Source organism: Podarcis filfolensis, assembly GCF_964270895.1.
Source record: "Podarcis filfolensis genome assembly, chromosome: 14".
NCBI classification, from domain to species: Eukaryota; Metazoa; Chordata; class Lepidosauria; order Squamata; family Lacertidae; genus Podarcis; species Podarcis filfolensis.
The window spans coordinates 676,482-698,917 of NC_139616.1; the positions used below are offsets into that span (position 1 = coordinate 676,482).

Here is a 22,436-nt window from a genome sequence, read left to right on the forward strand (position 1 = left end):
TTCCTTAAAAGGACTTATTTCCAAATCAACATGTAGGATTGCACTGTTTGTGTTGAGGCAAGAGCAGGGATAGGGAACCCCTGTGGAGGACTAGCCAAGGATATTTTTACTGCACACCCATAATAATAATAATAATAATAATATAATAATAATTTATTATTTGTACCCCGCCCATCTGGCTGGGTTTCCCCAGCCACTCTGGGCGGTTTCCATAGAAACCAAAAATACACTAAAATCACAGATTAAAAACTTCCCTGAACAGGGCTGCCTTAAGATGTCTTCTGAATGTCAGGTAGTTATTTATCGCTTTGACATCTGATGGGAGGGCGTTCCACAGGGCGGGCGCCACTACCGAGAAGGCCCTCTGCCTGGTTCCCTGTAGCTTTGCTTCTCGCAATGAGGGAACCGCCAAAAGGCCCTTGGTGCTGGACCTCAGCGTCCGGGCAGAACGATGGGGGTGGAGACGCTCCTTCAGGTATACTGGGCCAAGGCCGTTTAGAGCTTTAAAGGTCAACACCAGCACTTTGAATTGTGCTCGGAAATGTACTGGGAGCCAATGTAGGTCTTTCAAGACCGGTGTTATGTGGTCTCGGCGGCCGCCCCCAATCACCAGTCTAGCTGCCGCATTCTGGATTAGTTGTAGTTTCCGAGTCACCTTCAAAGGTAGCCCCACGTATTGCAGCAGTCCAAGCGGGAGATAACCAGAGCATGCACCACTCTGGCGAGACAGTCCGCGGGCAGGTAGGGTCTCAGCCTGCGTACCAGGTGGAGTTGGTAGACAGCTGCCCTGGATACAGAATTGACCGGCGCCTCCATGGACAGCTGTGAGTCCAAAATGACTCCCAGGCTGCGCACCTGGTCCTTCAGGGGCACAGTTACCCTATTCAGGACCAGAGAGTCCTCCACACCAGCCCGCCCCGTCCCCCAAAAACAGTACTTCTGTCTTGTCAGGTTTCAACTTCAATCCATTAGCCGCCATCCATCCTCCAACCGCCTCCAAGCACTCACACAGGACCTTCACTGCCTTCACTGGTTCTGATTTGAAAGAGAGGTAGAGCTGGGTATCATCTGCATATTGGACACCCAGTCCAAACCCCCTGATGATCTCTCCCAGTGGCTTCATATAGATGTTAAAAAGCATGGGGGAGAGGACGGAACCCTGAGGCACCCCACAAGTGAGGGCCCAGGGGTCTGAACACTCATCCCCCACCACCACTTTCTGAACACGGCCCAAGAGGAAGGAGCGGAACCACTGTATAACAGTGCCCCCAGCTCCCAGCCCCTCTAGACAGTCCAGAAGGATGTTATGGCCGATTGTATCAAAGGCTGCTGAGAGATCCAGCAGAACTAGGAAACAGCTCTCACCTTTGTCCCTAGCTCGCTGGAGATCATCGACCAGCGCGACCAAGGCAGTTTCAGTCCCATGATGAGGCCTGAATCCCAATTGGAAGGGATCCAAATGGTCCGCATCCTCCAGGCGTGCCTGGAGTTGTTCAGCAACCACGTGCTCTATCACCTTGCCCAAGAATGGAAGATTTGAGACTGGGCGATAGTTAGCCATACTGGCCGGGTCTAAAGATGGTTTTTTAAGAAGCGGTTTAATGACCGCCTCTTTCAGCGGATCTGGGAATGTTCCCTCACAGAGGGGAGCATTCACCACCCTGCAGAGCCCATCGCCCAGCCCTTCCGGAAGCCACACTTCAGTTGTTGAACATTTTGGAAGCCGAACGGGCTTCCAGAACAGATTACATTCAACAACTAGGTTTGACTGTACCTCTTTCTTCACCTCTACCACTGGCCATGCCTGGAAGCAAGACTTTGGGGAGATGGGAAAGGAAGCATAGGTCAGCTTTCATCAACCTGTTGTCCTCCAACTTTTTGGGGGACTATTAAAGTTGTAGTCCAATAATTCTGGATCGTGCTCTAGGTTCAAGAAAGCTGGTGCACAATTGTTTTTTAGATTATGCAGCAGGCAACATTGATGTGGAGATGTTGCCTGTGGTACATTTTTTTGAATTATAAATTACACACTTCAAAGGAGCAACATGGCCATGTTACTTTGGGGCACTTATTTGCCCATCAAAAGGCTTTAAAACTGATTAACCAATCCATCCTCTGCTACACTATGAATGAAAACCAGTAGATTCTGGACTGAGAACATTGCAACATTTATTGCTTAACACCTCAGGCACCTGAAATGCATTTCTTCACACCAACACTATTTAGCACATTATATATTTTTAATGAGCCAGTTGTATGTTACTAGCAAAAGCTACTAAGGGGACTAATTTTTGCCTTCCAGTTTAAAGAAGATGTACCCAGAGCTGCCTTTTCCAGAAGAGCCAATATGGACTTCCACAGAGGGACATGAGCTCTCTGAAGGCTGGATTATTCAAAGCACTTAAAACTAGTCACCTAATTAAGAACCAAAACAAAGGCAGCGTATCTTGGGGGGAGGGACTTTATTTTTTCCTTGCTTTGTGTGCGAATGGTAACCTCAGTACAATCCAAGAGACAGACAGAAGCAGCAAAAATATAACACACACAGATCAAGCAAGAGCTCTGTTTGCCAAGTTCTTTGAGAAGCCCATATTAATACACAATATTGAAAGGTACCTCTCAGTGCACAAGCAAAACACAAAAAAGACAAGTTCCCAAGGCCTCACTCTCATCCCTACTTCTGGTTGTGCAGATACTACATGGAAACTGGCAAGGCAAAGCAATCCTGCACGACGGCTTTAACGTGTGGGAGAAAAAGCCAGACTGGTGGCACCAGCCAGCTGCAGGCCCAGCCACAGTTCTCCTATTCTTCTTGGATAGAGACACAATGGAGAGAATCTGGCATGGGACTTCTAGATCATCAAAAGGTTTGTAACATTCATGCCCATAACAAAACGTGCAAGGGGCATGTTATGAACTTGCAGCAAGAGTTGTTGCAAAATACAGCATCCCTGAAAAGTTCTCTTCCTTTGCCCCCGGATAACATCTGCTCAACACAATCTACGCACAATGATGCTGTAAGATTGCACACCCATTTTCCCACTTCATCTGTTGTTGCTTTGGGAAGGCACAGCTCAGGGGTACAGCATCATGCATTTTAGTGTTACCAATTGTCACCAGGAGGTGCAAAGCTGCTGTTTCCAGCAGCAGCTATGAGCCACGCACCATTATCTCCTGGCCTGGATTAACTATAAAATCTCTCCATCTGATTGGCTCAAAAAAAAAAAAAAAATTAAACACCAAGCAGCCTATTTAATGGTAAACTGAAGATATATATATATATATGTATCATTGGGCACAATACAAAAGCCATTACATACATACAGTAGTAACTGTAAATTATACGTTTGGTATCCCATCAAGACAGGAAAGCATTAAACATTCCCTTCACAATCTGTAGCCGACAAAATCAAGTTGCGTAACTAATCTTCATTGAGGAATGCTAGAGCAAGTAATGTGCAGAGAAGACTAAAAAGGAGTAGTCATTTTTACTTTTAACACTTTCCCTTCAGTCCCAGAAGGATAGAGATACCTTGCATTTTATATATAACAGCTCAAACCCATGTTTCCACAGTTACAAGTCTTTATTTATGCTTCTGAAGGACAGATTCCAGGAGTACCTCTGTATAGCAAGCTTTCTTGTTCTTTGCTTTAGAAAAATATATTGTGCTATTTTAAGGCTGTGCCACCTCCTGCATTCCTAATGGATAACAAACCAAGCCTCCTTCAAAGTTGTAGTGATAAAATCAGACTTTTGCATATCTGCACACTTAAATACATCAAGTGTTTCTGAAAAAGTAGGAGGACTCAAAATGGAAGGTTGCCAATTGCGTGCAATATGAGCTAAAAAAAAGGAATTTGACTTTACAAAAATGTGTCTGACATGTAATAAATAAAAATAAGCACTTGGAAAAAGTCCACCAGAAGCAGGCACAAGAAGAATCGCATCCATTTGGGCTGAATTTATTTAACAGAGAGGCTCTCCGTTTGCTTTCCTCAAGAGAAAGGCGAACAAAATGGAAATGAATTGCAGACAGCTAACACGTTTTAGTAACAGCTTCCATCAGGGGCAACTGAAACCAACAAGCTAGGGAGATGCTTTATTCCATCGCCCTTACTCTGCGACAGATCTCTGCTGTGAACTCTGAACACTTTGAGTTACCTCCCAAATCTTTGGTCAAGACCTGAAAAGAAAGATGGAAAAAGATGGTGAAGAAGAATGGACACTTTAAACGCTTCAGTTTAATGAAATGTAATTAGCTAACTACAGCCACATAGTCTTTTCCAGGATCAGGACACATAGTGTGGTGTTGTCCTTCTGTGCCCAAAGTTAGAAGACTTGTGCTAGTTCTTGATTAAGGGAAGGTTTTCCAAACCATCATCTCAAAGGCTGGACATTTTGCAAAGTGGTGCCCAACTCAACTGGATGGACATCAAGTGTTTTGTGCTCAGCAGGGCCAAGTGCCAGTTGCTCCATCTGACTGTGTCCTCTCCATAATTATTGTGACAAGTCTGGGTTGAGCCAAGAAAGGCAATGGATTGAACCTGGGATCTTCTGCTTGTATAGCAGGTGCTATAGTATCCCCCCGTGTGCCACCTGTATGAATTTTGAGTGCCAAAGGCACTCTGAACGTCTAATCAAAATCTTATTCAGCACCTATATGCTCACTTAACACATAGTGCTGGGATGATAAGAAAGCTCTCCGTTTTCACTGCTGCTCAATTCAAGCATAAGAAACCAATCTAGTTCACGCAGAAGAGAATCTACCTACCCTGCAGGTAGAGATAAGCACTCCTTTCTCCTCTTTGCAGAGCACACATGCTTGTTGCTGGATACAAACAGCTAAATATTGTCTCCCAACTAAATGCCAACCTCCAGTTAACAGATAATGCTAGCAGCACTGTTTATAAGCTAGAAACTAAAGCAAATACTGAGACACAAATTGGAGCTGGTGGCGCTATAGACCTAATAGAGTTTTCGTGTATGTGCTGCAAAAGAGAGCATTTATAGACCTGGTAGAAGAGAGTGGGAGACTTGTTCAGTGTCAGTGGAACTGGACAACAGAAAATTCTTCCAACCTGGCATAGCGTGTGCTCTAGTCCTATCTGAATCACATTCTGTAGAAACTGGATTGCAAGATCGCCAGTGACAGGTGAACCCTGACAAGGCATACCTTTCCATCTTTGATGGTATCAAAACAGGCATCTTCTATTTTCGTGGCGTATTCTTGCATTCCCATGTGTCGCAGCATCATCACTGCACTCAATAGAAGTGCTGTTGGGTTTGCCAAGTCCTTTCCAGCAATATCTGGAGCTGTTCCATGAACCTATGAAAACAAAGAATGCTAACCTGACTCTTTGGCTAAAACTAAAGCATTGATTCAGTGGATTATCTTGCACCAGCAGTGGAAAGTTGGTGCTTTTTACAAAGCCTGTCTATTATCACATGTCTACTGCTGCCAAGGTAAGTGGTGATGCTGGTAGTGGCAGATGCAGCTGGCCTCTGTGCTACACCAGTGTGCGACCAAGATTCTCAGCAATTTCCCAAGAGTGAATGCTAGTCAACATAAAAACAAAACAAAACACTACATCCTTGTTTGGAAGAACAACAAACTCAGCTGTATATTGAATAATATTTCCGTATGAGAAGTGAATTTGAACTCCTAATTCTACCTAATTCTTCCAAGGCAGCTTAAATGCTGCCTTGGAAGATCCTCTTTTCAAAATATTGCTACGTTCAGTAATTCTTATTTGACAAAAATTGTATACCATTTGATTGTAAAAAAATAAAAAACCTCTTAGTGTTTTACACAAATATAGACTAAAACATTAAATTGGTTTAAAAAAAGCATTTAGAAATATTCCAACAAACAATTGCTAGAAAGAAACAAAATAGTTGCAACTTCTACATATCTGGGTAGGCTTGTCTAAACAAAAATGTTTTCATCTGGCATTAAAAAGAGTACAGTGAAGGCGCCTGCTTGATGTCAACAGGCGGGGAGTTCCAAAGCGTACAGGTTGCCAGACTTGCAGATCTATTTCTTACAAGTGAGGAACAAGCATGATGCAGCACCTGTAATAGACTGAAGCAGTTGAGTGGGCATATATGGGATAAGGCAATCCTGCAAACAAACATATCCTACCCTGTTATACAGTTATACCTCCGTGAACATCTGCCTTGTCTAGCATCCATTCCGTTGAACATCCGTGGCAAACCTGAAAGTACTGGAACAGGTTACTTCCGGGTTTGCCAATCGCACATGCACAGAAGCACTAAATCGCGCTTTGTGTGCGTACACAGAGGCGGCACTTTGCCCTATGTCCTTTCTGGCTAGTGGCCAGGGCTCCAGAACGGATCCCGGACACAAAACAAGGTACAACTGTATAGCATTAGTAACCCTTTGAACCTGGCTTGGCAGCAAATGGGCAGTTAGTGCAGATCTCTGAGCAGAGGTGTCACCTGCTGACAGGTTCTCCCTTCAGTGAGCAACCATGCTGCAGTGCTCTGCACTAACTGCAGCTTCTGGATTGAGTGCAAGGGAAGCCCCCCTCAGAGCGCACTGCACAAATCCAGTCCTGAAGTCAAGCTTCTTTGTTACATGCACTTGAACAGACCTGTTATGAACTTATTAAAACCCCGCAGAGAGAGGCATTTGCTTTTCTAGAAAGCAATTATGTCAAAAATCAGAGTTCAAGTTCCAGAATTTTATTTCAGAATAGGAATCTTACTGATTCAAAGATTGCGACTCCATTGGCACCAATGTTCCCACTTGGTGTTACTCCAAGACCTCCAATCAATCCTGCACACAAATCACTGGAAGGAAAATGCAAACACACAATAAATATTTGAGTTTGTATATTTAGGCTCTTTAAATTATTATATACTTGCAGTGGGAAGTTCGGGGGAAAAGGGAGCTAAAAAGCAGAGCTAGTGGAAAACAGATGATGATCTTCACAAGGACCTAAAACACAAAAGGAGTGTTTGGTAGCAGAGTGCAGTCACGCACAACCTGTTTACTGGGTGCAAATAGGAGCAGGCCAGTGCAAAGCATGGCTTGAGGAATGGAGGAGGCCAGGCAAACTTAGAAAGCTGCAGCACAGGAAGACCCAGAGAAGCTGTGAGCAAGTGATGCACTCTGATGGACCTTTTAGGTATCCCAAAACCGTTCCTCCAATCAGAAGGACAGGGTGGCCAACAACACAGACTAAATGAATAGAACATACAATTACAAAACAACAACACAAAATCAGTGGTGACAAATAACTATAATCACCTCTGAAAAATCAATTCCAATCGTGGTCCAAAAACCTGGACAAATGAGATGTCTTTAGTCTTCATTTAATACGTTTTTATTGTGGGGGTGAACAGGATGTCAGCTGGAAAAGTTTTATAAGCAGGGCATCACCACAGAGAATGCCACCTCTTGACATTGTCCTGACAACTCCAAGAGATGGGATGAGTAAGGCATCTCCTGCAGATTGTAACGCAGGCATCAGTTGGCACTGGGGAAAACACACCCAAGTTACTGGGTCCCAAGTGGTTTAGGGCTTTACATGTTCAGGACCCTGAATTGGGCTCACAGCTGACCAGCAGCCAGTGCAGTGCTTTAAGAACTGGAGGGATGTGGTCCTTCCCTGCTGGCCAGCAGCATTCTGCACCAGCTGCAGCTTCCAGAACATCTTGAAGCTTAGCCCTGAGCACAACACATTTCAGAAAGCTACCCAGGATATAACTAGTGTGTGTCTGAGAGGCCAGGCTATTCTGATCCAGGAAGAGCTGTAGCTGGCAAACCAGGTGGAGCAAGGCACAAGTGCCCCTTGGGCATCTCCAGTGGGCACTTTCTGAGTTAACATGCTTCAAGTTCCATTTTATGCAGCAGGCCAAAATTGGCTTCTGCAAGAAATAAGGCCTAGTTTTATGGCTGCTTTTCAGAGATTTGTTCATTATTTGCACACCACTTTGAGAGCTTGTGTTGAAGAGCAGTTTATAATCATCTTATAAATAAATACGTACATAAAATCCTTCACACTAGCTCAAGTCTCCTTACCTAAGGATGTCACCATACAAGTTTGGCATTACAAGGACATCAAACTGAGATGGATCCTGCACCATCTAAGGGACAAGAAATAAGCTGCTGTTTTTAGGAGGAAAATAGCAACTATGAAGCACCTTAATCATGAGTTTGCTATATACTCACATTCAGACACACAGTGTCGAGATACATTTCATTAAACTTAATGTCTTTACAGTTTTCTGCTGCTTCCCTGCATTTTTTCAGGAACAACCCGTCAGACATTCGCCTGTGCATCAAGGGAAAAAAAGCCGCATTTTAGGGTCCTAGATGTGCGTACCAGATTAATGTTGCATTCAGACATGGGGGAGGGGACAGTAGTAGAGAGGGAAAGCACCTGTCGACGGCAACTATAGTGTAACATGCCGGGCGTTTAGTTTGAGTTCAGAAGCAAATATCCATGTTTCAAAGGTAATATTCCTTTCTAATCTTAAGCAATTCACAAATTTTAAGAGAATGAGAAAGATGGAGATATAACAAGTTATTTTTATGCTTTCTGCCCTAAAAGCAGAAATTGTATTTCTCAGGGGAAATTTATAACCTGCCTTTCCTCCTAGATGCTTAAGGGAGCAAACGTGTGTTTTGTTCTCCCAATAAACCTGTGGAGCAGGTGAGGCTGAGACTGGCACAAGGTCTCCCAGTAGCTTCATGGATGAACGGGGATCGGAACACTCTCAATCACTAAATTACACAGAGACCTTACAAGCTATTGTTATATTTGATACTGTTCTCTTGAATGGTCACAGAGATCTATACACATAATGATGCACGCGCACACCCCTCTGGAAGCCAGCGAGGTGAAAACATTTCTCTTCTTTTTGGCTGTGCTCAGTATATATTATAGTAGACAAGTCCATTGAAGAGAACGAAAGGTCAAAACATATCTGACCAGCCAAGAGAGATTTTTCACTTACCGCTGTAGCTGATCTGCTAGGGTGCCTGGCAAGGGCCCTCCAGATATACAAGGGAAGGTCTCTTTCATGCCACCCAGGGACAATGCTGTGGTACTATTTGAGTCAGATTGTTCAGTGACCGTAACATGATGTAAACTCTTCAGAGCAAGGATGGCTAACCTGTGGCCCTCCAGATAATGCTGGACTTCAGCTCCCATCAGTCCTAGCCAGCAAGGCCAATGGCGAAGAAAACGGTAGTCCAAGATCACCAAGAGAGACACAGATGAGCCATTGCTGCTTTGGCCATGGTATCAAGTGGCCTTCAAAACTGTGTTTAAGATACATAAATACAAACTGTCTATATCCTCACCCACCATAAAATTTTCAAAGCAAGGTATTTAACCATAGACTATTAAAAAAAGAAGTCTGTGGTAAAACTGAAAAGTTGCTCTGCCTTTCTTGTTCAGGAGCATCGTGATTCCAAGTTATGGAGACAAGGGAAGTGGGCACACTCAGCTATAAATAATACAGCAACACTGTATTGTACCAAACGTTTGGCAAAAAAAAATTTTCCCCCCTAGGTGCAGATTTGAATACAAATTCGATTACAGTATTCATGCAGCAGCATCAGGTTTAGGTTATTCTCAGTTACAGTTTTAGACAAATGTTGCAAAATTTAATTGTGCTGTCCTGGATTACTGAAACATCCTTATTAATACAAAATTAGCTTTTTTCTATGCAAAACCTTTTTTTAGTTAAGGCTTACTTTCATAATTACCTCTAGTATGCACCATCTGCCAAAAGCAGGAAAAAGAGGTGAATTATTTTCATCTAATAAAACATACTGGGCTATGGGGAAAAAGGTTTTCTAACCGAATGGAATTTAGGAGGGAAGGTTTCTAAACAAGAGTGCTATTCTTACATTCTAATACAGAGCAGACTGAACTGGGGCAGAGAGAGAAACAGGAGCCCTTCTGATGGCCCCAGTGGAAGATGAGAACCTGGCTGTTATTTATTTAGAGCATTTTTATCCCTCTCTTCAGCCAAAAAAGGCTCTTCAATGCAATCAGAAATTAAGAACGTAAGAAGTGCCTGAGAGCTCAGGGCAATGGGGGCAATGTTTTCACAGGGGCCAGCCAGATGCCCCCATGGGGAAGCAGCAAGTGGGATCAGGGGCACACGAGCCCCTTCCCCTCCTGGGGTTTCCAGCAACCACTATTCAACCGCATTAATGTCTCAGATAATGGAGGGAGAGCATAGCCATTGTGGCTAATAGCCAGTCCCAGCCTTTGCCTCCACGAATTTGTCTAATCCTCTTTTAAAGCCACCAGACTCTGCCTAACACCATTCTCACACATGCACACAACTCCGTACTCAGCTTCTGGATGTGGGGAGGCCGGGAGCAGCAGGTTATCTTCCCACTCTCCTCCATGGTTTTGACGTAATTTCATAAACACGTGAAGAACTATTTTTTAGTGAGTTAACATATAAACTGTTTTTTTTAAAGTAGAGCAAGGGAATGGAGTTTAAACTTTGACAAAGGCCTGACTGCCAAAAGAAGGCTCCATCAAATGTATGGCATCCTCTTCCGGCAGCAACAGGAGGCAGCAAACCGACACACGCTTGTCCCTTAAAAAAAGCAGCATGACTTTTGCACATTAGAACTGGGTTACCATCATGGTCACGTACATAATGTTTGCTTTGTGCACAGCTGTAACTTTGCTTCTTTGATTATTTCTGGCATACTCAAAGGCAAAATCAGCAATGCGTTTGCTGGCATCTTCTGTGATGAGCTTGATACTCTGTACAACACCATCAACAATCTGAAAGACACAAAACGGTTACACGGGTAGTCAAAAGCAGACTCCTAAGAAAGTAATTCTGTATAGGTCCGGCAGGGCTGGTCTGGTGAATCATCCAGTCCGCAGAATACTGCATTAGAAAATTCTACAGCAGTTAAGGAAGCTAATTTGTTCAAGTGCTTTCTAGCTTCTGGCTGCATTCTGCACTCATACCACGTGCTCGATTCCGCTGTATTCCCCTTCTGTGTTCTCTCGTATTGTGACTATGTCGACATCTGTGTAAGGGGTTTTGTAGCCTTCAATCGATACACAAGGGCGGACGTTTGCATAAAGGTCAAATGTTTTACGAAGCAGCAGGTTCATTGACGGGTGGCCAGCAGCTATGGGTGTTTTCAAAGGGCCTGAAACAGACAAAAGGAATGGACGAGGTACAATTGTCAAACCACGGCCTGCTCCTTAGCAACAGCATTCCTCCCCGCCACTCCAGAGTTAAACCCTCTGGTTTGAGATGGGAGGAGGGGACGTTCTCCCTTATAATGAACACCTGTCCTTGTTGCCAGGCTCTTGCTACAACTTGCCACGGCATACTGCTCAGCACTAAGCAGAATTTTACACAATGGGTGTCACGGATGATTGGTGGGTGCTAGAAGAGATAAGAGCCCGGGACTCCAGCCAGCTTTACAGGATTTATTAGGTCCATTTTACTATTTACACCACAGAGCTCTCAGAGCACGTCCGGCTCTTTCGGTATCAGTTGCTGAGACTGACCCCTCCTTTCGTTTTCTCCAGCAAACCATTTCTGGAGCCCTCCCCTCTTCCTTTCTCTTTTACGTGAAGAGCTAAACCCCAGAAATTGCTCCCCCCTCCCTGATTCATTGCTTCCTGACAACCCTTCGTCATCCTCCCCCTATGATGAGGTGCAGCTGCTTACGATCGCAGGCTTATCTCTGTATTTCCCCAGCATTTCCCCCTTCTCAGCCCCCAGTTCCCTGACAATGGGGATATATTCTGCAGGAAAGTTCCTCATCCTCAGCTGCAGTATTTCAAAAGGCAAGAATGATTTCAAACTTTTGGAATCTGCTGAAGGAAAACATGTAAGAGAAGTGGCTGTGTGGGGATCAGGCAGGACAGCCTTCCCCGACACGGCGCCCTCCAGGCGCTTCAGACTACAACTCCCATCAGCCCCCGTCAGCACAGCCAGAGATGACAGAAGTGTTAGTCCAAAACATTTGGAGGTCACTAGATTATAAATTATTGCCATTTTTATTCTGGTTGGCAAAAAAAAAAAAAAAGGCTCCTAGACCAGCTTAAAAATATCACTGACAATACAGTCCCTGTCCTCGGGCCCACAATCCAAGAAATACAACTCAAAAGGAAAAGGGACTGGGAGGGAGAAGGGGGGAAAGCAGGCCCTAATTCTTAGTAATGGAGACTTTGCAGCAGGAACAGAAAATTTTGGAGAGGAGTCAGAAATTGTTGGTTCTTCAGGAGAGGCAACGGAAAGGTCCTGCAGTCCCAGATCTTCCTCTCCTTCGGGAAACTGCACAGGAACCTGCTTCAAAGAAGGCCACACTTTGTCTATTGTCTAGCATTGTATACAATAGCAAATAGCAGATCTGCAGGATTTCAGGATGAGCTCTTCTCTGTCACCTGCTGTGTTTCTTTTAAATAGAGCTGCAAAGAATTACTTTGGACCTTCAGCATGCACAGGATGCACTCCACCACTGAGCTATGTTACCTTTACAGTTAGCATAACAAAGAAAATTCAGCATCAGAATTGAGAAAATATTTGGAGGCAATTTTGGGGAGAAGTATGCATGAAAATGTAAGCAAGCAGAAGTAGGTAGAATATTTATTTAGGACTCCCCTCTTTTTCTGGGTTAAAAAAAAAGAATATTCAAACAAGATGGAATAGGGCTGGGGCGGGCAGAGGCTGGGGTTAGGTGTTGCTAGACTACAAGCCCTATCATCCCTGGCCTTTGGGCCATACTTGCTGGACCTGATGGAAGTGGTTCCTCAGCCGTTATGTGAAGGGCTTCATGTTCCCTTCCCCAGTGAAGGGCTCCTCCATCATCACTCTGGACTAGAGATAGGAAGGTCTGGAAAAAAACCAGAAAAATTTGGGGGGAAACCAGGTTTCCCCCCGGTTTTTCCCAAAGCCATTTTTTTCCGGAAAATGTGAAAAAAATAGTTTGATAATAGTTTGAATATTCCATACACTATTCTCCCCCCCCCATTTTTCCTGAAAAAAATGGCTTTGGAAAACACCTGAAAAAACTGCCCCATTTTTCCCCCAGGCCTTCCAGCACCCCCACTTTGGAGCTCCCTGCCAACTGACACCAGGCAGGTTCTCTCACTGTACTCTTTCCGGCAACTGCTCAAAACATTTTCATTAGGGCAGCCCATCTGAACATGTGGAAGCTGCATGCGATTTACTTCCTTTTAACCATTGCTGATCTTCTGAATACTCTTAAATACCTGCTTTTAACTGTGTTTTATCAATCATTTTAATCTTCTGTTGTACATTTTTGTAAACTGTTTAGAAAGCTCTCTTACCATCATGCGGTTTATAATATATAATAACAAATTCAATTCAAAAACACACACACTCCTTTTCCTTTCAAACAGAGTTTGAGCCTTAGTGCAACATACTATTCAGTAACTGAATGTTGGTTACTTCTGGGCCTGGCATGCAAAAAATCTTCCTTATGCTTTGCCCCAGATGGAAAGGCCTGGGGGGAAATCGGAATTTTTTTGGGGGGGGACAGCCCCCCCTTTTTTGAAGTCCATGAGAAAAATGACAAAGAAGGAATGATGGCAGTAGTTCAGAAAATGAGATAGAATAAAGTGACTGTATATGTTGTGTCTCTCCCCCCCCTTCTTTTTAAAGCAGTACTCAAAGGGTAGACCTCCTATTGAGTTTAAATATTGAGGTGGACCTTAACTTTATTTGCTGTTGGTGCTAAGAGGCAAATCTGATTGTTTTTTATGTTTATGGTTTCTTGCCTTTTTTTGTTGCTTTTGAGGGAAAGGGGGTGGCTACCTGTTTTATTGCAAGCAAATACTTTTATCTACAATGTGTTTCATGCAATTTGTAACACTGAACTTCTTTTCAATTTTTCCAAAATGTCAATTATTTCTGGGGAAAAACAGGGGGGAAACGTTTTTTCCTTATGGCTTCAAAATTTCCAGAAACTTCACATCTCTACTCTGGACCTTCACACCCATCAAAAATTAGGCTTAGGGAATGTTTCTCATGACACTTCCTATACATACTGGGGGAAAGAAGGGGAGCTTGACATGAACAGAACAAATTGTATGTTAGATTTGTGGATCTTGTTTGCTCCAGGAGATCAGAGTTCATGGGGTTTTCCCATTTATCAACAACTCTTTGAAGGAGGTTAGGTTGAGTGATAATGATGGGCTCTGGCTAGAGGTCACCTAGTGAGCTTCATGGCTGAATAGGGATTTAGCCACAGGTTTCTCCAGCTGAAGTCCACTTTCTACTACACAACACTGGCTGCCCCATATGTAAGAGAGCTGAGTCATTAAGCACCAGTAGAAGGAAACACTTTTGAGGTTGTTCTTTTCATAGTGAAGGGATCGTATTATTCTGGTGTCTTACAAGAAGACTTACATGGAGTTCAAATGCAATGTTTGAAGAATATATACAAGTTGTCCTTGAGAGGCTGCAATCCTACTCGCACAACCTGGGGGTAAGCCCCACTGAATAGTCAGACTTACTTCTGCGTAAACACACAACTAGGGTGCTCTGTGCACTTTACAGACCTGGAGAACATGACATGCTGCAACAACACCATTTCTCCAATAATGATGCTTCTGTCCTTAGACACAAACTATTAATGGCTTTGTGGGCTTATAGAATAAGGAAGTTCAGAACATTACTAAGAAATTTATTTGTATAGAGCAAAACTCTGTACAAAATTAAACACAGGTTTGTTCAGTAAAGATGCGCCTTTTTTCCTTTCTTTCTCTCCCCCCCCCCCATCAACAGGAACCTCCAACATACCTTTCAGTCCTATTTTGTTCTTGTCCATGGATTCTTTGGCATCTTGAGGTATTGTCCATTTGCCTCCTGGCCCTTGTATTGCTGTCACGTTTCTCTCTTCAAACTGAACAGGTGCCTAAAAACAATTGTTTCACATTATCTTCTGATCTGTTTTGGGGGGAAATGATCAATTGCCAAAGGGACTTTGTGAAAACACACCCTGAAAAAGAGACACACCCTGCAAAAGAGAAAACACAGCCAGTGTTTTCAGGTTGGATAATGGGAAATATTCACACAGGAATACAAGCTAGCAGGAAGGATGAAAGTATTATTATGAGCTGCTGTTTCTGGATATTGTGGGCTCATGGGAGTATAAGTGGGTGATAAGAGGAAACACCATCAAGCAAGTTAAGTGGTTTAAATATCTAGGCGTTTATTTTCATTTTAAGGCTGGCTGGGTAGCTCAGAGAATCTGCCATTAATGCTGCTAAAAGCAGTGTGTCAGTGATCACTCGTTTCTATTATTCCAAAGGGAACCAGTATGTTCCAGCAGTCCTGAGGGTGTTCAATGCTAGATTAAGCACACAACTACCATATGGGATAAATGCCTTCAATCAGGCTACTGAAAGACTTCAGTTTTCCTTTGAAAAAAAATTGGTGTATCAAATCGTGTCCCCTACGCTGCCCTATGCCTAGAAACAAACCAATGCCTTTTAGTAACAAAAGCCTGGCTGCTAACATTCAAGTTCTGGTTGCAGCTGCATTTTAGAAATGAACCTAACAGTCTGGTTACAGACATGTTGGCTGAATAAGCAACCGTCATGATGGTTGAGAGGAATTGAGAAGAAAATTAAGCAGACCGGAATCCTACTAGACACCCTGTACTCCTTACTGGAAAATTCTGCATTTCAGACAATTAAACACAGATTGTTAGACAACACATTTCAAGAACTTAGTAGCCAAATCAGGTATAGTGTCTGTGTAAGTCTGGGGATGACGCGAGGCAGACAGCCAATGGTGACTTACCTTTTCCACTTGACCAACCCAAATCAACACAGGGCAAGGTGGGTAAAAATCAATGGTGTTATTATTATTATTTAAAAAAATTAAATCGGATTTTAAAAATTTAAATTGGATTTTTAAAATAAAATGTTTTTGGAGGGAACATCTTTCTAAATATAAGGTAAAGGTAAAGGTATCCCTGCCCGTATGGGCCAGTCTTGACAGACTCCAGGGTTGTGCGCTCATCTCACTCTAGAGGCCGGGAGCCAGCGCTGTCCACAGACACTTCTGGGTCACGTGGCCAGCGTGACGAAGCTGCTCCGGCGAACCGGCACCAGAGCAGCACACGGAAACACTGTTTACCTTCCCGCTATAAAGCGGTACCTATTTATCTACTTGCACTTAAGGGTGCTTTCGAACTGCTAGGTGGGCAGGAGCTGGGACCGAACGACGGGAGCTCAACCTGCCGCGGGGATTCGAACCGCCGACCATGCGATCGGCAAGTCCTAGGCGCTGAGGTTTTACCCACAGCGCCACCCGCGTCCCTCTTTCTAAATATAGTTTTCTATTTAAGTTACATTATAGTAATTTTTGATATAACTGTAAAAACTACTCTGAAAATTTATTATTCCAAAAATGAAACCTTCATCTGGTTGTAAATATTAAGATTATACCAGCAAGAATGAGTCTTTCTGTGAAATAAAAAATTAAATCAAGTCTTACTGACTACTGATTTAAATCAAGTCTTACTGACTAGTGATTTAAATCAAATCCACCCTTACGCAGGGTGTACATCCTAGTCAGACTGAACGTGCTACCTTTGGCAATACTACAGAGGAGACTCTAGAAAATGCCATTTGCAGAATGCCATTTGCCCCTGTGGACAAAGGCAAAAAGAAACCATCGCATATGTTCTTTTGTCCTGTCCCTGGCATCAGACAATTCAATCTAAATTTATTATTCAGTTGGTTGCTAGTAGGGAGTGGCATTCAGACAAATGTTAGGTAGCTTCCTTATGCTTACTCAGGTTGGGGATAAGATGCAGATAGCAGCCAGGTTTCTGAAACATGCTATGAGGATTTGTGAATGTTATACAACATTATCATAAGTGTTAGTTGCAGGTTTTGATGAACAATTTTATTGTACTGAACCCTACAGGAATCTTGTATATATGTCAATTAATGTTTGAGAATTTGAACATGAGTGGGTTCATGTCAGCAAAGTTGAAAATTTTTCTGGTGGATTTTTTACCCATTTTTAGAAATTCATTGTTTTTTTGAAAATTGGTAACATAATAAAATGAAACAATGCAAGTTGAATTAGGGAACAGGAATGGACAAAATGTTGGCCTTCATTCGGTCTTCATTGCCTTCATTCCCTACCCCTTTAAGTCTAAGTGACTGGATTCTAATTTACAAAGTATTTTCACCAAATACCTGATCCCATGCCTGACCTACTTCCACTACTACTGGCTACAGGGTGGAGTGGGGACTTCTTAGGTCTTTACTAAAACTAAGCGGTCTTTACTAAAGGCAAGTCAAATAAGCAAATCAAATCAGGTCTCCAACATCTTAGGGTAGGGATAGGAAACTTTTGACTCTCCCTGTGTTGCTGGATCCCTCCTCACATCAGCATGGCCATTGGTTAGGAATGACTGATGGGAGTTGTAGTCAGGCAGTCCAAGGAGGAGCAAAAGAAATGTTTCCCAAAACACACTGGAACTAAATAACATCTCTGGTTCTGAGAGGTTTTGTTAGACAATGTTCACAAGGGCTTGTTCACAAGGGCAATGTTCACAAGGGCTTGGAACCAATCCAAGACTTCTGATATAGCAGTAGACTAATCTAAATTTAAGTGCTCCAGTTGGTGGAGTCTCTCTCAGCTTTCTTAGATGACAGTCACCTGGGGAATATCCTTTTTTGCAAGCAGCTTATGTGACTTGGCTTGGAGCTCTCATTTGATTACAAGGATAGCCTATCACATCAAAGTCTCCTGCTGTTATGCACAGAGCCACCACAGCCAAGGCATTTGTTGCTCTGAAAGCTACTGCTCTATCCTAAAAAGAAAAACAACGGTTCCCAAACAAGCAGATCGCTTCTCAAAGCAAGGGACCCTTGCTCTTTTGAACCTCTCCTTCAACTGAACTTTCATTAACTTATACCAAAAGTAAACAAATCCCAATGGTGTCCAACTGAACCTAAGACATGCAGTCAAAGAGTAACTTACTTTAGCAGCTGCGAAAATCTCCACAACAGCAGCAGATATTTCTGGCCCAATGCCATCTCCTGGGATCAAAGTTACTGTCTGAACCTAGATGTAAAAAAAAAAAAAAAAAAAAAAGCCACCACATACCATGATTAAACACAGATTGACAGAAATCTGTATGCCACTTGGGGCTTGCATGGTTTTAAGTTTCTTCTTCTTTTATTCTAACAGAAATAGAAAGAGCAAGAGCAAGGGCAACCCTCTCAAGCAGCAACTGGCAGAGAAGCAACAAAAGTGCATACTAAGCTTTCAGAACAGCATCACTACGCAGCAAGGCACACCACTGAAAATAAAGTGGAATATGATACTCAGATGAAAGTGACAGTTCTGCTTGCCTGAGATTTATTCGTTTAACGCTAATCCTTTTACAGTTACACAAGTTACAATCCTCCAGATTTCCTCATTCTCCACCGACACTTGGTTATTACAACATTACCACTGTCAGCCAAAGTTCTCTTTGCCTATGAAACACTAAATGCTACTATGAGGGTTCCCTTACTCCCCATCAAGATGTACACGTGAGATATTTTAATATGGGTACCATATTTTTCGCTCTATAGGACGCACCGGACGATAAGACGCACCTAGTTTGGGGGGGGGGGAGGAAACAGGAAGAAAAAAATTCTGAACCCCAGAAGCCAGAACAGCAAGAGGGATCTGGCTTCTGGGATAGCCTCTTGTAGTGCTGGCTTCAGGGACAGCCTGTGAAGTCTCTGCAGGGCAGCGGGGTGAAGGCACCCTGCTGCCCTGTGGAGGCTTTGCGCAGCTAACCCCAAGCTAGAACAGCGAGACGGAGCGCTGCGCAGCCTGCATTCGCTCCGTAAGACGCACACACATTTTCCCTTACTTTTTAGAAGGGAAAAAGTGCGTCTTATAGAGCGAAAAATACAGTACCTAAAGTGTGAATGTGACAAACACTTGGGACGGAACCAAGGAGGATCACCAGGCACTGTCGTTATATCGCTTTAGGTTCCTTTCTTCAGGCCTCTGGCTTTTAACTATGTATGATCTTCTTGCAGAGGTGGGATGTTTGAATTTTTTTTTTAAAGTCTTTTAGACTTCTTAAATTGCTGGTTTTAAATGTATGTACCGTATTTTTCTCTCGATAACACGCACCTGACCATAACACGCACATAGTTTTTAGAGGAGGAAAACAAGAAAAAAAATCTGAATGAAACAGTGGATGTATCATTTTTGTGCTTCATGCTGTGGCCACAGACATGTGATTTGACGGTGAGTTTGGGGTAGCCCAATGCAAAAATCCTGAGAATCCATGTCGATCTGTGCTTTGTAACCACGTTTTTGCACCATTGCAGCCCCAGGCAACAGTGGGTGCGTGATTTTTTTTGGTGCAGGCTGTAGCCATGGACATGCTATGTGATCTGATGGTGAATCTGGGGTGACCCAATGCAAAGATCCTGAGGATCCATGTGGATCCGTGCTTTGTAACCATGTTTTAAGTGGGGAGGGAAGGAAAAACATAGAAGGGACAAGGAGCACGAGAGGGGTGCATGGAGAAGGAGCTGGCTAAGAATGCAAGAGAGGGGTTTAAAGGGGGGGAAAGGAAGGCAAAAGTCCCCCCCCAAGCCAGCCCTCCCTCCCTCTCTCTCTCTCTCTCCTGCATGTTTTCCGCTGCCTGCGAGTCCGTAGACGCAGCAGCAGCAGCACCGGAGCACGGAGAGGAATTAGAGGGAAGGACGCTCTGCTTTCCCCTCTGCTTGCCTGGAGGGGAGGGGATTTGCCTGCTCTTTGTTCCGTTTGAGCAAACACAGTAATGAAACAGAAGAGGGTGGGCAGTAAGACCCTGAGGCAGAATGCAGGAAAGCAGCAGCCTCCTCTCCTCCGTGAGGGCGCGATATGATTTTTGCCTGATTTTTGCCTTGTACTTGGGACAGTCAGCTCCAGGGACCACACATTCACTCAATAACACGCACAGACATTTCCCCTTACTTTTTAGGAGAAAAAATCTGCGTGTTATAGAGGGAAAAATATGGTATGTGTTTGCTTTTTGCTTTAAATATTGTAAGTCGCTTTGAGCTGCCATCTCAAAAAACTGGATAATGAATGAGTTAAGATAGACTACAGTTCCTTGATGAACTGCATAATGTCTCCAATTTATTCAGTTTTCAAGATCCTACTCCTGCTGATTTTTATTATTATTACATATGCATCAAGTATATACATCAAGCATATGTTTGCAGCAAGGTTAAAAACAAAATAAACACGCTCAAAATAAAGTCATGGACAAGCTTGAAGAAATATGGAAGATTTGCAAAAGGCAACACACTATGCTAATAGAAGCATATGTGACAACTGTAATTAAGCACTATAAAAATCGTTGAAATAAACCAATGAAACAGTTCTGAATATCATCACTGTTGAGGAATCATTCTAAAATAATTAAGGATTTAAGCTGCAGAGAAATCTACTCTAGATAGCAAAAATGAATAGGTCTACTGCCTGCAGGGGAAAATATTCAAAACAATGGTGCCAAAGATAAGAAGGTTCTCAACTGTCTGTCCTCCACCGCTTTGAAATTTTCCAACCGAGAAGCATTAAATACAAACTATTATTTTCTTTGTAGACTTAGACTCGTGATAAAAACCAAGGCTTGGGTTGGGATTTGGTTTTTTGCCACTATTCAACAGGGTTTCCTCCAAATGTGTGACCACACAGAGATCTATTTAGTCAAGTTAGACTGAAATGTGGTACTGCACTGAAGTGTATTGGAACAGAATTAGGTTACACTGGCAGAGAAATTCCACAAGCTTGGTTTTATCTTGGTATTTAGCACTTTTATTGAGAAGCTTCTCAAAAAGAAAAGAAAAAGTTATACTATTATACTCACAGAACTACCAAAACTTCTGGTCACCTGTTTTTGGCCTTTGAAAGCCCCTAGTAGACGGAAGACCTGTAGAAATGTAACAAAAGCAGAAATGCCAATATGTTATACAATCCGGGCAATTAAAAAATAATAATTCAGTATGGCTGTATTCTAAGTCAGCAGTGAAAAGACTTTTACAGTGGCACCTCGGTTTACGAATTTAATCCGTTCCGGAAGTCCGTTCTTAAACAAAAACAGTTCTTAAACCGAGGCGCGTTTTCCCTAAAGAGGCGTCCTGCCACCGGTGCCCTTCCATCGATGGGATTCGGTTCCTAGACCAAGGTAAAGTTCTCAAAACAAGACACTATTTCCGGTTTTACAGAGTTTGAAAATCAAATAGTTCTTAAAGCGGATTGCTCTAAAACCGAGGTACCGCTGTACTACATAAAATGGTTTGCGTGTATGATTACAATGCACCTATTATAAGATGGCCTACAAGAAAAGAAAGAACTTTTTATCTTACAAGAGTTCCTAACTGTGATTTCCCCCCTGATCTCATAGGTGTCAAAGAAGATGAGAAATTGACTGGAGCAAACCGCAGGAGGATTGCTGTCTATGAAGTTTTCCACTCCTGAAGCCCAATGTCTCCTTCCTTTCAAGAGTCAAGTGGGTACTCATCTACATATACATCTCTCTTTTCTCAACACAACCATAATTGCAAATACAATTCCATAAGTACTCTTGAAATTGTGATGAGGAAAGCTTATTGCATCCACAACAATCACATCAAATACAGAGTCTGTTGCAGTGATGTGCTACGGAGAGCTGCAATATGAAGTAGCATGAAAATCTGCAAAACATATTTAACTAGACACTATGGAAGGACATGAATTGCACCATATGCAGCAACAGACCTACAATGTCACCTCTTACATATCTGATAGAATACCATCACTACATATTCTGAGATTGAAAGATGCTGCAGTATGACCAGCCAAATTCACCAGCTCCAAAAGAGAAGTCAGAGTAGAATATCAATTTTTACCAAGCCCATTCTTTTTGTATCACTTCAGCAAGCCAGAAAATTGTCAAGATTACTTGAGGACAAGAGGCCATGTCACATTTAATCTTGACAAGCACAAGTAGCAACATGCTCCACTGACCCTGCATAATCCAAGCGCTCAACCATTCTCCCTAATGGACAAGAGCAGCGCAGGAAAAACCTCTTCACTCATTTGAGGAAAGGACAGCCAACACAATGTTCCATAGTAGTCTGGAATATGACACGTTTGTTGCCACACCTGGCTGGGTGCATACACAGATCACAGTAACTATCACATTTGCTCAAACCTGATTCGGAAACATTCAATTCCCACAGCCCAAAATGCCCTCTCTCCTGTTTTCCTCCCCATCTGACAGGAACCAGTATGACCTATAGACTACAACTGGCAGGCTAGATTTTGGCAGCAAGCAGAGTGTTTTCCCTCATGGAGCAAAGTGTTCTCACCCCTTCTTCAGATTTAGGATTCACACTGCTGCAACCACAGGATAGCTCTGTATGGGAATAAG

The 22,436-nt window shown here is 43.1% G+C and overlaps 1 protein-coding gene across 1 annotated transcript; it reads right to left on the reverse strand.

The window, feature by feature from the left end:
- Positions 1-2,445: 2,445 nt before the first annotated feature.
- Positions 2,446-20,966, reverse strand: IDH3A (isocitrate dehydrogenase (NAD(+)) 3 catalytic subunit alpha). Its single transcript, XM_083587026.1, has 10 exons — positions 20,892-20,966; positions 18,005-18,088; positions 14,798-14,912; positions 10,981-11,168; positions 10,655-10,788; positions 8,199-8,301; positions 8,049-8,113; positions 6,730-6,814; positions 5,175-5,327; positions 2,446-4,184 (listed from the first exon to the last, which is right to left on the reverse strand). Exons 3-10 carry the CDS (start codon positions 14,823-14,825, stop codon positions 4,101-4,103), a joined length of 840 nt encoding a protein of 279 aa, XP_083443152.1. The 5' UTR covers positions 14,826-14,912; positions 18,005-18,088; positions 20,892-20,966; the 3' UTR covers positions 2,446-4,100.
- Positions 20,967-22,436: the final 1,470 nt, after the last annotated feature.

What these genes read in the sequence shown, in the direction of transcription:
- IDH3A (XM_083587026.1), bottom strand. Translation starts at nt 14,825, where the DNA reads ATGGACAAGAACAAAATAGGACTGAAAG. An exon ending in TCGACACTGTGTGTCTGAAT is followed by an intron (nt 8,114 to 8,198) that starts GTGAGTATATAG and finishes CTTGTCCCTTAG; the next exon opens with ATGGTGCAGGATCCATCTCA. An exon ending in ATACCATCAAAGATGGAAAG is followed by an intron (nt 4,185 to 5,174) that starts GTATGCCTTGTC and finishes CTTTCTTTTCAG; the next exon opens with GTCTTGACCAAAGATTTGGG.